The sequence below is a fragment of the Cetorhinus maximus genome, chromosome 8 (genome assembly GCF_964194155.1).
Source record: "Cetorhinus maximus chromosome 8, sCetMax3.hap1.1, whole genome shotgun sequence".
Classification (NCBI taxonomy): domain Eukaryota; kingdom Metazoa; phylum Chordata; class Chondrichthyes; order Lamniformes; family Cetorhinidae; genus Cetorhinus; species Cetorhinus maximus.
In genome coordinates, this window is record NC_135886.1 from 50175389 (window position 1) to 50198863 (window position 23475).

A 23475-nucleotide genomic window follows, 5' to 3' on the forward strand; every position below is an offset into this window, starting at 1 on the left:
TGATTAGGAAGGCAAATGGAATGTTGCCGTTTATTGCAAGGGGATCAAGTATACAAGTAAGGAAGAATTGCTGCCCTTGTAGAGGGCCTTAGTTAGTCTGCATCTGGAGTACTGAGTAGAGTTTTGGTCTCCTTACTCAAGAAAGGATATAATTACATCATAGAAGGTTCACTCATTTGATTCCTCTGATAAAGGATTAATCTTATGAGGAAAGATTGAGCAGGTTGGGCCTATGTCCATTGGAGTTTAGGAGCATGAGAAGTGATCTTATTGAAATATATAAGATCCTGAGGGGACTTAACAAGGTGGATGCTGAAAGGATGTTTCCTCTTGTGGGTGAGTATAGAGCTAAGGGACACAGTTTTAAAATTAGGGGTCACCCATTTAAGATTGAGATAAAGAGAATTTTTTTTCTTTCAGAGGGTCGTTAGTCTCTGGAATTTTCTTCCCCCGAGTGCAGGCTGGGCCACTGAATATATTCAAGACTGAGTGTTACAGATTTTTGATAGACAAGGGAGTGAAGGTTTATGGGAGGTGGACAGGAAAATGGCGTTGAGGCCACAATCAGATCAGCCATGGTCTTATCGAATGGTGGAGCAGACTCGAGAAGGGATTACTCCTACTTCTAATTCTTGTGTCCTCTCAACTTATTATATTTGACCTGGTTCTCACTTGAAAAGTTCAGCCGACATGCAATTTTTTTTTAAGAAAGGACATAACCTTTTTACAAAGGACAAAGTGAATGGTGCAGATTCACATGATGATATTAGAGATAGGAAATAATAGTTACGAGAAGAGACCTAAATAAAAATGTTTTAAAAAAGAGATTTATTGAGGTTTCTAAGTTATGTCAGGCTTAAAGGCCATTTCCTTTGGATGGGGAGTCATTAATGAGTGACCATTAATTTAAAATTGTGGCCAGAAGGAATGGTTGATATAGAAACCATTTCATTTCAGATAAATGTGGAAAAAAGGCAGCAATGCAGGGCTATGGAAATTGTGCATGACAGTGGGATTAATTTGCAACTGCTCTAGGAATGAGCTGGCATAGACACAACAGGTCAAATAGCTTCCTTTTGTGCTGTAATCATAGAATTACATAGAATTTACAGCACATACACATGCTATTTGGTCCAAATGGGCCATGACGTTGTTAATGCTTACACAAGCCTCCTCCCACCCTACTTCATCAAACCCAATCAGTACATCCTTTTAGGCTTCTTTAGCTTTAGAGCATGTAGGTTAACAAAGATATACAAATAAACAGCCTCTCCAAGATTGCTACCTGTAGCCCTACTAATATTACTGGTGTGGACATCATATACAGACATCAGGTGAGGGCAGGATTAGGCTCAGCTGTGTCAGTTAGTTGAGGCATTGGAGGTGCCACGGAACTATAGTGTAACAAGAGAGTCAACAAAGGGACGGAAACAAATTAGTGAGATGCAAGATGGATAAGTCTTTTATTGTGAGGGGCAATAGCTTTATGGTATCAGAATAACATAAAAGATAAAAGAGCACACGACCAATGTTCCCACTAAGCTGTGCAGGTGCGCAGCAATGCAGCAGCTTGGAAGGTAGCATGCAGGCCTCATGCGTGCCTGTGCAAAAAAACTTAAAGGGACCATGCACTGATAAAACTGGCCACGCATAAGAATTAAATTTTCACGGGAACATTAAATACGGCATTAAAAAAATCTCCTGATTTTTGTATTTTGAACACAGCAGAGCTTTTTATGGCAAAACTACTTGCTCGGCTTATGAAAAATGGGCATTTCATAGAAAGATGGATGACATACTTAGAGTCTTTCATGACCTTAAGATGTCTCAAAGTGCTTCATGGCCAACTAAGTACTTTAAGAGTAGTCACTGCTATAATGTAAGAAAAATAATAGTCTACATGTGCACAACAAGGTCCCACAAACAGCACTGAGATAAATGACCTGATAATCTCTTCTTGTGTGATGTTTGAGATTCTTTTTAATGGATTGAAGTCTCACCCAAAAAACAGCACCTCTGACAGTGCAGCACTCCCTCAGTACTGCACTGAAGTGCCAGCCTAAATTAAATACACTGAAGTCTCTAGAATAGAGCTTGAATGCACAACCTTCTGACGCAGAGGCAAGAGTACTACCAAGCTGAAGCTAAATCTACACATTTTTTATTATTCTCTCACAGGATGTGGGTGTCGCCGGCTAGGCCAGCATTTACTGCCAACCCTAATTGGCCTTTAGGAGGTGGTGTGCAGCCTTCTTGAACCGCTGCAGTCCATGTAGTGTAGGTACACCCACAGTGCTGCTAGGCAAGGAGTTCCAGGATTTGACCCAATGACAGTGAAGGAATAGCAATGTAGTCCCAAGTCAGGATGCTGTGTGGCTTGGAGGAGAACTTGCAGGCGGTGGTGCTCCCATGCATCTGCTTCCCTTGTCCTTCTAGGTGGTAGAGGTCATGGGGTTGGAAAGTGCTGTCGAAGGAATCTTAGTGAGTTGCTCCAGTGCTTCCTTTAGATTGTAGACACTGCTACCACTGTGCATCGGTGGTGGAGGCAGTAAATGTTTAAGGTGGTGGATGGGCTTTCAATCAAGCAGGCTGCTTTGTGCTGGATGGTGTCAGTCTTCTTGAGTGTTGTTGGAGCTGCACTCATCCAGGAAATGGAGAGTATTCCATCACACTCCTGGCTTGTGCCTTGTAGATGGTGGACAGGCTTTGGGGAGTCAGGAGGTGAGTTACTTGCTGCAGGATTTCTAGCCTCTGACCTGTTGTTGTAGCCATAATATTTATATGGCTGGTCTTGTTCAGTTTATGGTCAATGGTAGCCTCCAGGATGTTGATAGTGGGGGATTCAGGGATGGTAATGCCATTGAATGTCAAAGGGAGGGAGATGCATTCTCTCTTGTTGGAGATGGTCATTGCCTGGCACTTGTGTGGCACGAATGTAACTTATCAGCCCAAGCATGAATGTTATCCAGGTCTTGCTGCATATGGACATGGACTGCCTAGTGATTCTGCACTAATGAACCTACAATTTGCAGTTTTGTGTATCAAGTATTGGACTCCAAAAGCAAGAACACCAAGGAATGTGAGCTGTACATTGATTTTAAAATGACTTCTGTTTATATATTGCTTTATCTCATCTCAAAGCACTTCTCGTGCAATGAATTCCTTTCACAATTCTACATAAACCATATAGTGCTTTTATTAAGCATTTCATGTGAAGAATGACAGGAAAATTGTGTGGAAAATAACACATTTTTCACAGGAGAAAACATAGAAAAGATTTTGAATTGACTCACAAAAAGATCACTTACCACTGGCATGTAAATGTCTCACTGTCTGCTTCCAACAGGCTGGCAGAAGGGACTCCAAGAGGCCTCATTGCTATGGAAATCAAATGAGAAAAGGAAATATAATGACCGTCAGGCAAATTTAACTGGAATAGTAAGGCATCTGTGATTAGCAGAAAGAAGTTGGATTTGATAACTTCCGATTGAAATCAATAAATTGTTTCCTAGTTCCTCGTGCTTTAAGCAGTAAGCGAAAAGGTAACATTACTCTAGACTCATGTAAAATTCACATTATTATACTTCTGTAGTAACTACATCTAATAAAGTATTGTCAATTAATAGGCGTATTTGTAGAAGGAAGACATTAATTTGGGTACAGTATATTTCAGTCTCCTGAACATTCTAACAAAAAAAATAATTGCTTGCAAGAATGGATAAGACTGGAATTACTTCTTCACTAGGGCAACTTCCATGGTATTGCTCACAGTAACTGGGAAGATGTGTTATTTTGTAACAACATGGTAGTAATGCACAATGTTATATCAGCAAGAGAGCATTTCACTCTGCCAGTTAATTCTTAAAATGCTTAAAGGGACTAGTTTGAAGAAAGTTTTCTGTTGGCACAGTCGATATGTGGTGTAAGTGGCCTGTCCCTTGAAGGCTGCAAAGTCCACTTAGACCAGAGCAGAAACCTGATTTTCCACTTGTTCAATTAATCCCTGTGACAATTTAATGATCACCTCAAGATCAACTGGAGGCTAACTGATGTTACTCATGGACATTTGTTGCCTTACTTTAAGGCGCTACTTGCTCATTGCGATATTCTCTACCTGCTCATTTGTAATTAGTTCAAATATATTCACAAAACAGCAACCAATCAGCAGGTAAATTTGGAATGCCCACTGTACACTCCTTATTTGGATGTCACCAGTGACAATTTCCCATTGTTAAGTAAGCAACTACCAGCTGTCACAGTAAATTTTCAACTGCTCTTCCATCACTATTCGCCTATCATCACAACCAAGTGCAAAATTAACCCTTCCCACATCGCAGAATTCAACTCTCCTGCATTCACAAATGTAAGGCATATTTAATCCCACAACATAATTATATGCATAAGTGTGTTAAGTATAACCAAAACACTGAGCCTATGCCATCAGACTAGAACAGTAAAATGTGGCATGACATCACATTGTCAGTCACATTATAGTACTCAAAGGAAACAGCATTCACCACCAAGAAATAATACTAATAGTACCAAGTCTGATTTAGTTAGCTGATTGAACATTAGAATTTCAATTAAAACCACTGCTGTATTATCGGGTAAATGCGAATATTAAAAATCTGTAATAAGATTTTCAGACTTGGAACATCTGGCAGTTTAGTTTTGCAATTTAAGGGAAAAAATGACAAAGAAAATAATGCCCATCCATGCTAAAAGCCTGAATTAGCTCTAAATGGAAACAATGATAATAATGTGCTTAGAACATTACATCCTCTTCGGTTTGCTAATCTCCAAAAAGTGACATTGGAAACCAGAAGAAATACGAAAAATGATTCCAGACATGCAATGATTGATAAGAATTAAGAACACTATTCAATTCAGAAAGAAAGGACTTATCTGGAAGCAAGAGACAGGATTCAGTAGCTAAAAAAATCGATAACCAATTAATAAAGGGAGTCCAAGGAGTTCACTGTACAGAAAGAACAAGGGAACAAAGCACAAGCTTCAGAAAATATAACTGAGAGTTGGTGGACATATGGGATTATAGGGTAAACACCTAACTTGAATAAAATAGCACTTTCAGATAATCATTTGATAGTGATTGAAGTTGGAACTCAAGTCAATTTCTTCTGCCTAGGCTAGGGAGTGCTGGGGTCAACTATAGCTACCCAGCTATGGTATTGGTTCAGATCAGCCAATGATATATCACCTCATACAATGTCTAAACAAGACACATGGTTAATTCCAGTTATTTTTATTTAAGTAGAATAAAGTTAACTTAAGGGAAGTAGAGTTAAGACATGGCAGGGCAGCTCAGTCAAGTGGAATGCATGTCCTGTAATATGTGCAAAGTCATGGACGCTACCGGTGTCCTAGACGACCACATGTGCAGGAAGTGCTGCCAGCTGCAGAAACGTGTGCTCCGGGTTTCAGAGCTTGAGCGGCGGTTGAAGTCACTGTGGCACATCCGCGAAGCTGACAGCTATGTGGACAGCACATTCAGAGAGGTGGTCACACCCCAGCTTAAGGGCCTGGAGACAGAGGGGGAATGGGTGACCACCAGGCAGTCTAATAGAAGTAGGCAGGTGGTGCAGGAGTCCCCTGGAGGCCTGCTCACAAATCGGTTTTCCGTTTTGGAAGCTGGTGAAGGTGCTGGTTCTTCAGGGGAGTGCAGTCAGAGCCAAGTTTATGGCATCACAAGCAGCTCGGCTGTACAGGCGGTGAGGAAGAAGAAAGAAAGAGCAATAGCGATAGGGGATTCATTGGTTAGGGGAGCAGGCAGGAGTTTCTGTGGCCGTAGATGTGACTCCAGGATGGTATGTTGCCTCCCTGGTGCCAGAGTTAAGGATGTCACAGAGTGGCTGCAGGACATTCTTTGGCGGAGGGGAGGGGGGGGTGAACAGCCAGAAGTCGTGGGTCGACATTGGTACCAATGACTTATGCAGGAAGAGGGATGTGGTCCTGCAATCAGAATTTAGGGAGTTAGGTAGAAAATTAGCAAGCAGGACCTCAAATGTAGTAATCTCCGGATTACTCCCAGTACCACGTGCCAGTGAGTACAAAAATAGGAGGATAAGGCAGATGAATATGTAGCTGGAAAGATGGTGCAGGAGGGAGGGCTTTAGATTCCTGGGATACTGGGACTGGCCCTGGGAGACGGATCAAGCCGGACGGGTTGCACCTAAACAGAGCTGAGACTGAGTTCCTTGCGGAGCATTTTGCTAGTGTTGTTGGGGGGACATTAAACTAACTCAGCAGAGGTGTGGGAACCAAGAAAAAATATTAGAAAGGAATACCATGGTGCACAAAATACTGAGAGGGACAGATAATACTAGTATAGAGAATAGTAAGTTTATAGAGGAAGTCTGGGTGAGGGAGAAAGAAAACACCTAAATCAGGGTTACTATGCATGTATGTGAATGCACAGAGTATAGTAAATAATAAGATTGGGGAGTTACTGGTGTAGGTTGACATGTGGAAATATGATGTTGTGGCGACCTGGATCAAGCTCAGAAGGGCAGAACTGGGTGTTGAATATCTGGCTACAGCTAAGGGACAAAAAGGGTGCAATTACATTGCTTGGTGTAGTCTATAGACCCCCAAGTGAGAAGGACGTAGAAGAACAAACCTGCAGGGAAATTACAGAGAGATGCAAGCATTATAGACTAGTTATAATGGGTGACTTTAATTACCCGAATGTAGACTAGGATAGTGGTAGTGTAAAGGGTGGACAGGGGCAGAAGTTCCTCGATTGTGTTCAGGAAAATTTTCTGCAGCAGTATGTGTCCAATCCAACAAGAAAAGATGCACTGTTGGACTTGGTTCTTGGAAATGAGATGGGCCAAGTAGATCAAGTGCCAGTGGGGAAACGTTTAGAAGACAGTGATCATTGTATTGTACGTTTTAGGGTGATGATAGACAAGGACGATAGGCAATCCAGAGTAAGAATAATTAACTAGACGAGAGCTGACTTCGATGGGGCAGAAACGGAGCTGGGCCAGATAGACTGGAACAAAAGATTGGTGGGAAAAACTGTAGCTGAACAATGGGCTACCTTCAAAAAAGAATTGGTTCGGGTACAGTCAAGGTATATTCCATCGAAAGGGAAAGGTAGGGCAAACAACCAAGAGCTCCCTGGATGAAAAAGGCGATAGAAATTAAGATAAAAAAGAAAAAAAGTGTGCTTATGACAGGTGTCAGGTAGAAAATACAACTGAGAACCAAGAAGAATACAGAAGGTTCAGAGGGGAGGTGAAAAAGCATATTAGAGAAGCGAAGAGTGATTGTGAGAAAAGATTGGCAGCCAACATAAAGGGGAATCCCAAAGTCTTCTATAGGCATATAAATAGTAAAACAGTGGTAAAAAGAGAAGTAGGGACCTAAAAGAGAATTTACACATGGACGAGGGGGCCATGGCTGAGGTATTAAATGAATACTTTGTATCCGTCTTTACCAAGGAGGTAGATGCTATCCAGGCCATGGTGGCAGACGAGGAAACTTTGTCACTAGAAGGGTTCAGAATTGATAAGGAGGAAGTGTTGAATAGACTGTCGGTATTTAAAAGTTGACAAAGTACCGGGACCAAATGAGATGCCACCGAGGATATTGAAGAAAGGGAGAGTGGAAATTGCAGAGGCACTAGCTATAATCTTTCAGTCTCCTCTAAACTCAGGGGAGGTGCCAGAGGACTGGACAAGTGCAAACATTACACCCTTGTTCAAAAAAGGTTGTAAGGATAAGCCCAGCAATTACAGACCAGTCAGTTTAACTTCCGTGGTGAGCAGGATTCTAGAAACAATTATTCGGAATAGAATTAATAGTCACATAGAAAAATATGGGCTGATAAGAAAGAGCCAGCATGGGTTTCTAAAGGGGAATCATGCTTAACTGAGTTTTTTTGAAGAGGTAACAGAAAAGGTTGATGAGGATAATGCTGTTGATATGGTTGAGAGAAAAGCTATTGCTCATGGAATAAAAGGGACAGTAGCAACTTGGATACAAAATTGGCTGAAAAATAGAAAGCAGAGAGTAATGGTCAATGGATATTTTTCAGGCTGGAGGAAGGTTTGTAGTGGAGTTCCCCTGGGGTCGGTATTGGGGCCCTTGCTTTTCCTGATAAATATTAATGATCCAGATCTTGATGAGCAGGGGACAACTTCAAAGTTTGTGGATGATATGAAGCTTGGGAGTGTTGTAAACTACAAGGAGGATGGTGTAGAACTTCAAAGGGACATAGACAAGTTGGTGGAGTAGGCAGATAGGTGGCAGATGAGATTCAATGCAGAGAAGTGTGAGGTGATGCATTTTGGTAGGAAGAATATGGACATACAATATAAAATTAGGGGTGAAATTTTGAAGGGGATGCAGGAGCAGAATGACCTGGGTGTATATGCACACAGATCATTGAAAGTGGCAGGGCAGGTGGAGAGAGCAGTTATAAAGCATATAGTATCCTGGATTTTATTAATAGGGGCATAGAGTACAAGAACAGGGAGGTTATGCTGAATTTATATAAGACACTCGTTAGACCTCAGCTGGAGTTTTGTGTACACTTCTGGGCGCCACATTATAGGAAGGATGTGAACACATTGGAGAGAGTGCAGAAGAGGTTTACAAGAATGGTTCCAGAGATGAGAAACTTCAGTTACGAAGATGGATTGGAAAGGTTGGGACTGTTCTCCTTGGAGAGAAGGCGGCTTAGAGGAGATTTTATAGAAATGTTCAAAATCATGAGGGGGATGGACAGAGAAGATAGGGAGAAGCTGTTCCCACTCATAAAAGGATCACGAACGAGATTTAAAGTGATTTGCAAAAGAAGCAAATGTGATGTGAGGAAAAACTTTTTCACACGACGAGTGGTTTGGGTCTGGAACGCACTGTCTAGAAGTGTGATGGAGGCAGGTTCAATCGAGGCTTTCAAGAGGACATTAGGTAATTATTTGAATAGAAACAATGTGCAGGGGAGTATGAGGAAAAGGTAGGGCAATGGCACTAGGTCATAATGCTCATTTGGAGAGCCGGTGCAGACACGATGGGCCGAATGGCCTCCTTCTGTGCTGTTAAAATTCTGTCATTCTTGACTGGATTCAGATAAAGCACAGGGTGATCAGAAATGGGTGTCCAGATGCACCAGGCTAGAGGATTAAATCATGATAATAAGTATGAGAGGGTTGCACTCATTCTTCATCTTACAAATTTCACCCAAATCAATTCAATGCCACTTTGGCAAGAGATTATGATGGGGTTGAATTGAATACCATACCTGTTACAGGTGTGCTCTGGTTTGAAACATTCTCTGTTGTGACTGACCGACTGGTCTCTGGTGTTGGCTGCTGAAGAGTGCTCTGCTGTTCTACTAACTTGACTGCTGCTAGTGCATCGGGAGGAAAGTTTTGCATGTCCACAGACACTAGGCAAACAAGCTGATCTGAAAATTAAAAAATAGACACATTATGTCTTAAATCAAATTGTTATGTACATATTATAACTCATCTAATATCATTACTGCTGCAATCATTAAGTGCTCTCAGTATAGGTGGACCATTGAGACCAACAAATACAGCAAACAGATGGGGAGAGAATTTGAGCAGTATTCTGCTGATCTCCTGCCATAAATTCAGCAGAAGTCTGAGAGAGACTGTGTAAGCAGTTTTAGCTCTCTGCATCTTTCCCTGGAGTTTCTGACAAAGTTATAACAGGCGATTAGGGGAACTCTGTGGAAATTCCAGGTGATGATATTTAAGACAATTTTCGCAATTCATTACAAAATGATGCTGTGTCCCTCACACTTTACCCTGCGGCATAAAGTAGGACTTGGATTGGATTGTACTACAATCCAATTAAGATCTTTTTAAACAGTTTTTTGCATATAAATAATACACGGCAATTAGGAAATGATGATCGTCCGGATTTATAAAAATTCAGCAAAGAATATTCTTCCTGGTCACTCACACATGTCAACTGGGCCAGCGCCTGTAGCGTGTTAACGAAAATAAAGCACTGACGTTTGTATCTATTTGAACACAATTTTCCTTATGCTTTTATTTTCCTATTGCCTTTTTCTTCACTTCCATAATTGCCATTTTTCTTTACCTGCTGGTTTTAAAACTTCTCTATGCCCTTCCTGTATCTTGTCATTAAGCATTCTAATTGAAATTACTCATTTCTGCACAAATTTTGTATCATAATACAATACAAAATCTACTGGTCCAGATTTCAAAATGGAATGTTTCCTAGGAATGGAAACATTGGTCTTAAAGGGGGTCATGAAAGAATCTACAGCTTCTGAAACAATGACACTAGTATGGAGATAAAGTCAGGAGCACAACATGGACTACTTAGCAATAGGATAATTACACAGGGATAAAACACTTTTATTGATACTTTTATAAAAAGCATCCCAACTTACCAAAATCCAAGTGACATTCTCTAAAAAGGAAAAGCAGGCATCAGCCAACATCCAAAAATCCTAACTCACCGATGCTTCTCTCCACTTTGATGATCTTGGTGCAGGTCACCTCTCCCAGGCTCGACAGCATATACAGAGCTTCCAGGCTGGCCAGTAACAGCAAGATATCTTGGAGAGACAAATGGTTCACAATCTCTCGATAGGATTCCTGTTCCACACACTCACAGATAATATCTACATTCTCCTCAATTTTACAAAGGTTAGCCAAGATTTCCATTCCTAGAATCAAGAAAAAAGTTAACCTTTTTAATGCAGAACTTGGAAACAGCTTCACTTCACAGAAATAAAAGGACGAGATAAGGGGTAAAACCATGAATTATACACTTAAAACTAAACACAGTTGCCCTACTGCAAACTCAAGATGCTGAAGTAAATTAATAAAAATAAAAATACTGCAGATGCTGGAAGTCTGAAATATTCATAGAAAATGCTGGAAACACTCAGCAGGTCAGGCAACATCTGTGGAGATAGAAACAGAATTGATATTTCAGATTTGTGACCTTTTGCCAGACCCAAACCTGAAACGTTAACTCTGTTTCTCTCTCCACACATGCTCCCTGACCAAAGTACTTTAAATTATTTATATATAGGTTTAATTCAAGCATATCAATCAATGTTGGTTGGGGTAAAAATATTGTAACTGGTCATATTATTTCTCACAAAAGCAGTTTACTCAGGTTTCCTGCCTGATGGCATACATACACACCTCACTACTTCATCTTTCAGCTATAATTTGGCTTGGTTTAAGCAACCACCCACATTCATGCACTTGATTACTCAACTTGTCAACTACCCCCCTCCCCCCCACCAAGTTAATCCCACAAATATTAATGGTAGAGTCAATTCTAATGCAAGCCTTAAAAAGAAGCAATTATATCAATAGGAAAAAGCCTAACTTTCCCATTTTCAACCGTTTAAATTCTAATTCTTATCATTTTCTTTGTTCTACTTTTAAATTAATTTTGTCTCATTCAGGTTCCATATGCCACATCTCCCTGAGCTTGAGTATTTGGGAAACCAGCAGGTCTGAATCCCAACTCTGCTGCATTTGCAGCACTGACAACAACGTATTCATTTTCTACAGGGCCAATAATGTAGTCTGCAGTCCTTTGGGCGTTAGAGATCTATACCTGTGGTTGTGAATGTCTGTACTCAATATAGAGTCTAATTAAAATTTATTTGAATAGTGATGTTGTGCAAAAAGACGAGATTCCTTCTTCAAAGTAAACTCTATAAACTAGGAAAAGCATAGCAGCATAAACGCACCACCGCTGTAGGAGTATATATTTCTCTCATGAACCTCTTGTGATTAAGGGAGATCTGTAAGCATACAGGCAACAACACTCATTCTTGTGCTTCCAAACATCTCAAGGGCAGCACTGAGATACAGAACAAAAAGGCTCCATGCATTCCTGACCCTTTATCCAACCAGTCACACCAAGCAATGAAACACTTAACAGCCTCTTTTCATGTCACCATAACACATATTAAATGACTTTAAAGGCAATTGTTGAAAAGCAAACAAGGCTCTTGAGAGTTGCTTCATCGGACCAGGAGTGTTAAAAAAAGAGGGTCATCAACTTATTGGTGGTACAACAAACTTTCCAGCATGATGAGGTGTACTGCCACAAAAATCGTTCAGCAACCCAATAAAGCATTCACTTAAAAAGATACAAGCTCTATTCAACAAATGTGCCACATCAACTAACCAGATCTATCAATCCGCAGAGAGACAGACTTACCTCGAATTCGAAACCATTTGTCTGAAGAGTAAAGGCATTTTGTAATGGTGTGAAAAATCACCTGGGTACTTTGGAAGTCGATGGGATCCAACTGCAGCTGAAAAGAAAAGTAAACTTAAGAGCTCTGCAAGCAGGGTTGTTCTGAATAAGTCATCTTGAGGATGTTAAATGTAAATCATGTGGCTTACTTGAATTCAACCCATGCAAATGGAACAGGATGAATAATTGAGTAAGGGAATTATTTCAGTAGTTGAAGTAAGCCCTAGTGGACTGCATTCTACAACATAAAGCTCCCTCAATTGCAGTGCGACTGGTAATTTTCCTCAAGACCGTCAAAGACAAAGTATAAAAAAGCAGGAAGTCACTGACACAGTGGAAACCCTTTTTGAAGCTAGGGCTTCATGTACACTTGACAGGCTGTAGTAGAAAGCAACTTACTCGTGTTTTATGGAATTATAGGAACTTCCTCGATCCCCTATTGTAGATCTCCAGTTAGGAACACAGCTTTCAACCTAGATTGGATTTCTATCGCTTACTTTTTGGGCAGGGAATTACAAAAACAGTTTGATCGAACAGCATACCACATTTCAAAAATATGGTAACAAAGTTCAATGCAGAGAAGTGAGAGGTGATGCATTTTGGTAGGAAGAACATGGACAGATAATATAAAATACGGGTGAAAGTTTGAAGGGGATGCAGGAGCAGAAAGACCTGGGTGTATATGTGCATAGATCATTGAAAGTGGCAGGACAGGTGAGAGAGCAGTCAATAAAGCATATAGCATCCTGGGTTTTATTAACAGGGGCATAGAGTACAAGAACAGGGAGGTTGTGCTGAATTTATATAAGACACTCGTTAGACTTCAGCTGGAGTATTGTGTACAGTTCTCGGCACCACACTATAGGAAGGATGTGAACACACTGGAGACAGTGCAGAAGGGGTTTACAAGAATGATGCCAGAGATGAGAAACTTCAGCTACAAGGATAGATTGGAGAAGTTCGGACTGTTCTCCTTGGTGAGAAGGTGGCTAAGAGGAGATTTGATAGAGATGTTCAAAATCTTGTGGGGGCTGGACAGGGTAGATAGGGAGAAGCTGTCCCCGCTTGTAAAAGGATCAAGAACAAGAGGGCACAGATTTAAAGTGATTTGCAAAGAAGCAAATGTGATGTGAGAAAAAACTTTTTCACATGAGTGGTTCGGGTCTAGAATGCACTGCCTGGAAGTGTGGTGGAAGCAGGTTCAATCATGGCATTCAGGGGGGCATTTGACGATTATTTGAATAAAACAATGTGCAGGAGTACGGGGAAAAGGCAGGGCAATAGCACTAGGTCATAATGCTCATTTGGAGAGCCGGTGCAGACATGATAGGCCGAATGGCCTCCTTACATGCCATTAAAATTCTAGCTCTAATTATAATTTAAATAGTAGAGCAAAAATTCCAACAATTTACTCTGAGCATTTATTAGATAAGGTAACATTAGATTTTCAAAACAGACTATGACCTTGAATACCAAATGGTTGCAACTTGGGTCTCTCTATATAGAGTGTTTTGCCAGTCTAGTCGTCTGTTAGCTGAAGCCAATTGTGATACACCAGGCTTCAGCAATGTCATGCCATGTGTTTTGCTTGAGACATTAACCAATTATGATAAATCAAGAATTTCAAATCAGAACCAAATAGCATGTTACATCTGAGAGGCAGCTTTTTTAATATGGATCTGGACAGTTTCTCTCCTCTCACCTTTTGCTTCTCCACCTTCCCCATTTTCTTCTGAACAATGAACGAATAAGTTGAAATGCAAAGAGTAGCCTAAAAGCCAGGAGTTTTGCATTTCCCTTCTTTAGGTGACCTTTCTCCCCATTTCTTCTCATTAAGCATATATGTTTATCTATTAACCTCCCTCAAGATCCTTTTCTAAATGAGATGGGAGGTTCTTGTTCCTTTTATTAAACCTCTCAAGTTCAACTACTGTACTTTAATCTTTCAAACAATCAGAAGGTGAGTTATTGCTGGAACTTTCATCTCCTCAGTGGTACCCAAGCACCCTCATTGGAAATCTTTATCCTTCCAGTCACTTGATCTTTGACCACGCTCAGCCATGTGCACATACTTAAGCTTTCCTGAAGGTTGAGGTCAATGACATTCAGTATCTTGTGTGCATGCACACTTTGCAAACAAAATGTGACTTGGAGTATAATAGCAATATAATATTTTCTATTCATTATAATAATTTCTGCAGCTGTGCCAATTTGATTGGAGTGCTACCATTGTTACAGAAAGTAAAGAAAAAAAACACACTTTACTATTTACTATATCAATACTTAAAATGTCCACTGGCAATCTCAGTCAATATGAGAAACAACATATGTTAACCATGTGAATAGCATGACTTAGGGCATAATAAAACAAACCCCTATGTGTGAGAACTGGATACAACTTATGTGCCCACAAATGAGTTTCCATCTTTGAAAAGATGGGGTTTAGGAACCATCTAGTGAAACAAAGCCAGTAATGAACAAACTACGTTTTTTTATACATAGATTCTAAATAAAAAGAGTAAAGTATCCAAAGGACATCCATCTATTTCACAAGTTCCTGCAAGAAAGCAGATTACATCGCACAATCTCCATCAGCAGATTAAATCTATTTAGTAACTGGCAAATTGCTGGAATTAGTTGTAGTTAAACCAAAGGGAAGGTTATTATTTAGTGCGTCTATCTTCCACACCTGACTTTTGCAGGTTGTCCTTTACGAGTATACCAGGAAGCCAAAGAATTGATCCCCAATGCTTCTGTGCATCCAGGGATTAGCCAGTTGAGCTACAATCACACTGGCTACAACATTCCTAGGTGTGACTTACCTGACAGCTGCTTCCACTTGCTGAGCTTACATGAATAAAGCCAATCCAACCCATCATATGTGACTGTTTGCAGGAGCACATGAAATCACCATTGTTTCAAGCTGACATGGTATAAGGAAAGCACCATTTTTTCACAGAATCAGTTAGAGCTAATCTCCTCACAAACTTGCACTTTTTGAAGTTGTAACCCCTTATATGCTGAATTAGCCTAAGCAGCCACATCTTGACGTAAATTATCTGAAATGTGTCCTAGTTCAAATTATTTAGAAATGCAAAACTTAAGTTTTTTAGTTAAATAAATGACGTATGTATAACTAGAAGTTTTTTTTTTAATCAAAGGAAAATAGCCGATGTACACAACTCTGCACTCTAGCCTAGCCAAAACATTTAAACAATCTTTGCTCCTTTCTCCACTCCCCAACATTCATAGGTGAAATCTGGCTGTCAATTGGCTATATTCAAAATGTTGAGCAGTCAATAATGCAAATAGGTAATTAAAGACCATTTTTAAAAATTTGGATTAGGAACTTAAACAAATGGCAGTGACTGGAAAGAAACCTTGGCCCATTAGAATTTTATTACCGTATAAGGTATATGCTCAGCTTAAATAAACTGTAACTTTGCTATGTTGTACAAATAATCTTCCAGGGGCTTAGAAAAATCATAAAATTATAAGAGATGTCTGTTTTTCAATTCCAAGATATTCAGCATTGAATAGTTTGATTCTCTAATGGAATAAGAAAAAACACCGTATCCATTTATCTTACCTCTGCCATTACATTCCCTAGTGTGTCCAGCCCCATTTGCTTAAGTGAGACGTGACTATTGTGAGCACATAACAGCAGGAACCGCAGGCATGTTCGGTTAGCTAGCAGCTTGGCGTTCCCTTCTTCCATGGATAGATTGTGGATAATAACTGCTATCTGCAGCACCCTTTGCCCTTCTAGGTCGTTAATGCCCAATTTCTGTGGAGGGTGGAACAAGACAGAGTCCCATCGATCATCGCTAGCAGCTTCTAGGATTGAGGGGCAAAGATTGAAAGAAAATTATAAAATTCAGTCATTGTAGCACGCTGAGTGGCTGGCTGTCCATTTTACATGTTCTAATATTAAACTGGTTAAGTAGCTTAATGAACAGTATTGGTGAAAATAGCATTAATTCTGGAATAAATACAGTTACATGATTTACCATAACTAAAATACAAAATATTCAAGCCTATTAAGTTGGACGAGTTACATTTAATGCTTGGACTTTGGATTTTTAACTATCACCTAAAGTTAAAAGCATTAACTGAACTACTCCAGGTGAGTTTTAGAGAATCAGTTCCAATTTATTTCTTTACTGTAAAGTTACATGTCTCTATTTTTGATGTAAGGAAGATACAGAGCTTTAGGGATAGGGAAGGGCAGTGGGATTTGTTTTGGATTGCTGCAGCAAACAGTTTGATAGGCACAAAGGACCGAATGGCCTTTAATGTGTTAAATATCTACAATTTTAATTTTAAACTACACTGCAGAATTCTTTAACAAAAATCTTGACTCCATATTGACTGAAGTTTCATTGTATACTTTTTAATTAATTGTGTTTTTCTCTAAACAATTATCTAATAGTGCTTTTGTAAAAGGACCGTGGGTGCAATTTAATCTAGATTGAGTTAGCTGACATTTGCCAGCATTACAACTGTCGTCAGCTCTCCAGTCTCAAATAGCTAACACTCCCTGCATGGTCTCACATGTAAGTATTTTACTGGAAACAACAAAATTCAAATAATAGTAAAGCTGTGCTCTCAACATGGTGTAGCACAGAGTGTGGGTTTCGGATGCATACTAATCTCAATGTCAGTCACAGGGGTCATCAAGTAATGGCCATGAGTTTTCCAATGAGAGGGAGGATAAAAGGCAGATAGTGTCATTCAGATGTCTCCTAGTAGCAGACTCAACATGAATATTGCCAGAAACCTGCTCATCTTTACAGGGACAAAATAAGTGTACGGAATGAGAAGTTATTTTTTTTAAAAATGTAAATGATCACAAAAATGGGCTAATTCATCAACTCTGACCTACCCCCACCGAGTACTGAACATGTGCCAGTTCCACATGTGGAGCTATTGAGAGTGCCTTTTGAACTTCATGTACATGGTTCTGTACAGTTACTTCTATATTGCTACCAGTATTCTGAAATCCACTCTGCAGGATGAACTGGCACCAGTACCATTAACATATTAAGGAATTTCTTCTAGAAGATAAACATGCATAATCTGGCAGACTTCAATAAGCAATATCTGCCCAAGACTGAATAAAATCAGCCTGCAAAATAAAAAAGCCCAATCAAATCCAATGAAATGCTAATCAGCTTTTCAATACATAACCACATTTTTAATAACAAGATCAGAAAGTGTTTAAAATTTCAATTTCTGATGCTCAGTACTGTACTAAATTTGCTTTCACTAAATAAACTCACGATAATATTGCATGTTAATTCGATGTAAGACTGCCCTTAAAAGTAGCCATATGATACTGCTGGCAAGGTCATTAAACCTAAAAGCTTAAAATCAGTGTTAAACATCTGAAACCCTATCATAGCCCCTGCCCCTTCCAGCAATCTTGTTTGTGGAAAGCCATAATTTTTTTTTAAAACAGTGTCATTCTCTGCCAGCAGATGGAGATACTATATTACATTCACCAATTTATTTGCCATATTACAACAGCTGCTGTGATCAAAGCTTTCCCATGAAATCAAAGTTCAATTTTCACCTCATTAAAAGTTTGTTTCCCTCTAATATTCCAGAATTTACATTATCAATAGCATAACTGATCTCTAAGATGACTCCAAATCTCCTGAGAATCATCATCCACCCCACCCCTACCATAACCCATTACTAGCAAAGTGTTTCTTAGGACCATCACTAGGCCATGAGTCTCTCCATTAGCGATCTGGCCAGTAAGCTCATGTTGGTCGAGATTCCTCCTAAGTTGAACACGCTACTATAAAGCAGCATTTGACCTTGCAACAAGAAAGAGCTAGGCAAATTGACAATTGAAAGTCTCAGTGATGGTCAAGGTGGAAAACTTAAAAGAAACAGCCTTCCGAACTGGGAGACGAGCAGTCTCCACAACAGTTGCATATTTATATTTGCGCTGGCTATAGAGCCACTGTTGCTCAGCAACCTTGGCTTACCTTTAGATTTTTGACTTTTGTCTCCAATAAGCTCCCGTACTTCATGGTCTTCAACTGTCTCTTTCCAAAACTGTTAACAATATTAAGTGTGTTTTAAATTTTAGTGTGCAAAATCAGATTAGACACAAAACATGAGAACAATTCGCTTCTACAAAGTCAATACTGTCCTTATCATTTACTTCCATCCATGTTTGCTTTGTATAAATTTGAAAGAAAATGTTGAAAAATGCAGCACGTTATAAAGTCTGAAATTCAGGCAAATTTCAGTCATCCAAAAACAAAGTTCCAACAGATACTCCTCTGTAAGGTTCTTAATGCATGTTGCATATGAATTACCTTTTCAATAATAGATAACCTATCAACATTTCTCAGAAGTCAGGCTTTCTTTGCTGTCACAAAGACATTAAAATGTTAAGCAGGTGGTCAAACAATACAAACTAAATATTTGGGAACACACAGCCTGATCGGGCCTCCCTCATTTGTGCTTCCTCCCTGCCCTACCGGAAGACTCTGCAACTACTTGCTCCTGTGGGCTCCGACACTTGATCTGGGGTCTGCTTGTAGTCCCAGCAGTGGTCAATGCTCCTGGTGGCACTGCTGGGGCTATAGCGCTACAAGACAGATTGGCTGGCAGCTCTCTGAGGCGGAACTTCCTCCCAAGTGAGGGCTGGAAGTCTTGCAATCAGCCAATTAAAGCTCCTCGCAGTGTTAAATGGCTACGGGGAAGCTGGGATCAGTAGTGATGCATTTACTGCTGACTCTTACGGAGCCAGGTCAGGAAACCCTACAATCTGAAAATCCTACCCAGGAGTTGCAAATGGTACTGAACACTGTGCAATCTTCAGCAAACATACCCAGTTCTGACCTTTTGTTCAAGGGAAGTCATTGATGAAGCAGTTGAAGGTGACTGGGCCTGGGACACAAAGCTGAGGAGCTCATGTGGCAATTGGCCTCCAACAACCACAACAATCTTCCTTTGTGCTAAGTATACTTAACTCCAGCCAGTGGAAAGTTTCCCCACCTCCAGATTCCCAACAACCTCAATTTTACTAAGCCCCATTGTTGCCATACTCAGTCAAGTGCTGCTTTGATGTTAAGGGCCGTCATTCTCACTTCTGCAATTCAGCTCTTTTGTCCATGTTTGGACCAAGGCTGTAATGAGGTCTGGAGCTGAGTGCCCCTGGCAGAACCCAAACTGAGTAGCAGTGAGCAGGTTGTTGCTGAGTAAATGCCATTTGATAGTACTGTTGACAACACCTTCATCATTTGGAAAGAGGCATGATTAGTCCTGCAGTACAAGTCATCAACACCACAACCAGGCCAGCGCTGGGGCACATAACTTTTGTTGAATCTGGTGCACTTAGCTGTCGTCATTATCACATGGAATGAATCAAATTGGCTGAAGACTTGCTTATGTGACGATGCTCAGAAGGAGCACTTTTAGCTGAAAATGGTTGCAAACGCTTCAGCCTCATCTTTTGCCCTCTTGTGCTGGGCCCTGCCATAATTGAGAGTGGAGATGCTTATGGAGCTTCCTCCTCCAGTTAGTTTAATTGTCCACGAGAATTCACGGCTGGGTGTGGCAGGACTGCAGAGCTTTGATCTGTTGGATGTGGGATCGCTTAGCTTTGTCTTTAGCATGCTGCTTCCACTGTTTAATATGCATGTATCTTCATGCAATCATCTTCGGCCAGAAGTGCCAGTGAATGATCAATCACGGCCTCCTCCTGAGGTTCCCAGCATCACAGATACCAGTTTTCAGGCAATTCAATTCACTCCACACAGTATTAAGAAATGGCTTAAGACACTGGATACTGCAAAGGCTATGGACTCTGTCAACATTCCAGCAATAGTGCTGATGACTTGTACGCCAGAATTAGCCACTTGAAAAGCTGTTCCGGTATGGCTACAACACTGGCATCTACCTGGCTATGTGGAAAATTGCCCAGCTATATCCTGGTTCACAAAAATCAGGACCAATCCAACCCAGCTAATTACCGCCCCATCAGTCTACTCATGATCATCAGCAAAGTTTAGAATGCTATCAAGCAGCACTTATTCATCAATAACCTGCTCACTGACGTTCTGCTGGGGTTCCACCAGAGCCACTCAGCTCCTGGCCTCATTACAGCCTTGGTCCAAACATGGACAAAAGAGCCGAACGCAAGAGGTGAAGTGAGAGTGACTGCCCTTAACATTAAGGCAGTATTTGACTGAGTGTGGCAACAGGGAGCAAAACTGAAGTCAATGAGAATCAGAGGGAAAATTGTCCACTGGTTGGAGTCATACCTAGCACAAAAGAATATGGTTGTGGTTGTTGGAGGTCAATCATCCCAGCCCTGGGATGGGATATTGCTGCAGGAGTTCCTCAGGATAGTGTCCTAGGCCCAACCATCTTCCGCTACTTCATCAATGACCTTCCCTCCAACATAAAGTGGGGATGTTCACTGATGATTGAACAATGCTCAGCACCATTCGAGACTCCTCAGATACTGAAGCAGTCCATGTCCATAAGAAGCAAGACCTGGATAATATTGAGGCTTGGGTTTCTAAGTTGCAAGTAACATTCACTCCACACAAGTGCCAAGCAATGACCATCTCCAATGAGAGAGAATCCAACCATCTCCCCATGACATTGAATCCCCCACCATCAACATCCTGCAGGTTACCCTTGACCAGAAAGTGAGCTGGACCAATTACATAAATACTGTGGCTGGGAATCCTGCAGAGAGTAATTCATCTCCTGACTCCCCAAACCTTGACTACCATTTACAAGGTACAAGTCAGGAGATGGAATACTCTCCACTCACCTGGATGAGTGCAACTCCAGCAACACTCAAGAAGCTCGACACCATCCAGGGCAAAGAAGCCCGCTTGATTGGCACCCTATCCAGAGACCTTCAACATTCACTCCCTCCAGCACCGATGCCAGTGGCAGCAGTGTGTACCATCTAATGCTTTAATATGCCTTTAAGGGAGATCAGCATGACACTTTTTTTCTAGTGATGTCATGTGATCCAGTCTTAGTTTCACTTTTGCTTTGAGCAGAGCACACACACAGCTCTGATGTCTTTAAGCTTTACACCTATGCATAACTGTTCATCTGTGCCTAGTCTTAATAAATGAACCCACATCATGTTTATCCAATCCCTATAGCAATTGGTGCCTTGTATCTTGTACAGTAAATAAGCCCAAGGTATGCTATTATAACAACACGACATGGTGATCAGCGATGGTAAGACAGGTGGCAACAAGATGAATGCAGGTATGACATGGTGAACAGCCTTAGATCGTGCTACATAGCAGGAGACGACCCTCAATGTTTTGATCAGGCCGCAACAAAGTTACAGTGCCGGAAAGTGTTGAAAACACAGCGTGGTCACTGCGCAGAAAAGCTTTGGCGATACAGCACTGAGCTTGTGCTCAAGTGAAGAGCTGGTAAGCAGACGGATCCCTCGCTGTGAGATTACAGCTCATGGCTATCAGTTCCATGAGTGGGACAGCACAACGAGATGACCAGCACTGGGTTAACTCAGTTGGGAAAGGCGAGTGACCAGGGTGTGGGCCGGATTAACAGCGAGCAAGGGAGACAAAAAAAGTCATAAAAAATTGGGCCACAGAAGGTTGCGATTATAACAGGTGGCGCTGGGAGTTGCTGAACAATAAATTGAATAAAAAGAAAAGATGCCATTATGCCATTGTGCATTCCCACCACAAAGGCACCCATCCCAGGCACTACAGAAGGGAGGAAGGTCAAAGGAATATTGTCAGAATGCCCACAAAATTCCCCATTTGAACTGGCTGTAGTTGACCTACTATCCAAATTCAAAACATTTAAATAGCTAACTGAGCTATGGTTTCTTAATTCAGGTGTGTCTGAACAGACAAGCAAGCCACAGAAATTTGCCTAGGAATTCAGAATGAAGGTCGAAACAGGCAGAACATGTCAGGATTAATGGAAAAAGAGCTAACAGATCCCCAAAGATATGGACTACATTGGAAGACTGCTTCAGAAATCAGGTTAAACTTCCGTATTCATTGGTTAGAGTTTGTCATTTTGACAACAGCCTACAGAATCCATAGACTGCTTTGTCAGCAAGAAAAAGGTACGTACTGTGATTTTTCAAATGCAGAGCTAGCGGACAGAATTGTTGAATTGGTGGTTGCATCTATTCCCATGGAAGCATTCCAGAAAGATCTAGACAAGCCCAAAACGTATAGCATCGAAGAGCTACTCAAGGGTGGACACAGGTATGAAGCGATCCTCGCAAGTCGATGAAGCTTACAGGCCCTAAGTGCAACCCCAATTGTTGACGCACTCACTAGAACACCCAAACCTTGCAAGAGACATGGAAGCTGTGGACTTCTGCATGCACCAAGGAAATGCCTAGCTTTTCATCAATTCTGCAAGGTATGTGAAAGAAAGGGCCACTGGCAGCGGCAGTGCACTAGAGCAAAGGCTGATGCAACTTCAAAAGAGCCGTGCATTGATCCAGACAGACAGTACACAATGGGTACTTTCAAGCGGTAAGAATGTCCATCTGGTGTCCTGTCAGGAACATGTATATGAGGTGATTGACAAACCAGAAAATGACGACGTGCACAATGAGATGAAGAGCGGTGAGCACGTTTCACACCATCAATCTCATGGAAAACATAGATGCCATCACACCATCTGAAGTGTTTGACAGGATTCAAATGATCTGTCCTAAGAAAGTTGATAACAATTCGTTATTGGCCAAAATTGACAGAGGTAAGTGCCAACATACCACCTCTGCAAATTCTGAAAGGCATGTATCCACAGATGTGTAAGGCCATAGCGAAACCTACTGCTGTGAAACTTGCTGTGTACAACAGTTCACCAATTCGATGTGTAGGATCCATAATCCTGGAGTGCAAGTACAATCAATCCTCCTGGGTGTTACAGATGTTCTACATCGAGAAACTAGGTTTCAGTGATTGCAGGTCTACTGGCATGTTGTGACCTCACACTAGTAACAGTCCATGGAATTAGTCAGACATCACAGGGCAGATCAACCTCAGAAACTATCCCTATCACCTCAGTTCATAATCTAACATCAAGATATCCAGAGTGTTTCAACAAAATTAGCACTTTCAAGGCAGCTACAACATTATATTTGGAGGAGAATGCAAATCCGTCAATTGATCCGCCACATAAGTGCAGCATCCACATACAAGACAAATTGAAGGTTGAACT

The 23475-nt window shown here is 40.9% G+C and overlaps 1 protein-coding gene across 2 annotated transcripts in view; it reads right to left on the bottom strand.

The window, feature by feature from the left end:
- LOC144683618 (AT-rich interactive domain-containing protein 2-like) overlaps positions 1 to 23475 on the bottom strand; it is a 242586-nt gene that overhangs the window by 61384 nt on the left and 157727 nt on the right. Inside the window, exons 7-12 of one of the 2 annotated variants that reach the window (XM_078546821.1) lie at positions 18258 to 18327; positions 15848 to 16095; positions 12220 to 12310; positions 10487 to 10696; positions 9272 to 9436; positions 3309 to 3378 (exon numbers count right to left, since the gene is read on the bottom strand). In XM_078546821.1, the coding sequence (XP_078402947.1) occupies positions 3309 to 3378; positions 9272 to 9436; positions 10487 to 10696; positions 12220 to 12310; positions 15848 to 16095; positions 18258 to 18327 (854 nt within the window). Of the gene's footprint in view, positions 1 to 3308; positions 3379 to 9271; positions 9437 to 10486; positions 10697 to 12219; positions 12317 to 15847; positions 16096 to 18257; positions 18328 to 23475 lie in introns of both variants that reach the window. The other variant, XM_078546820.1, reaches the window with a different exon arrangement.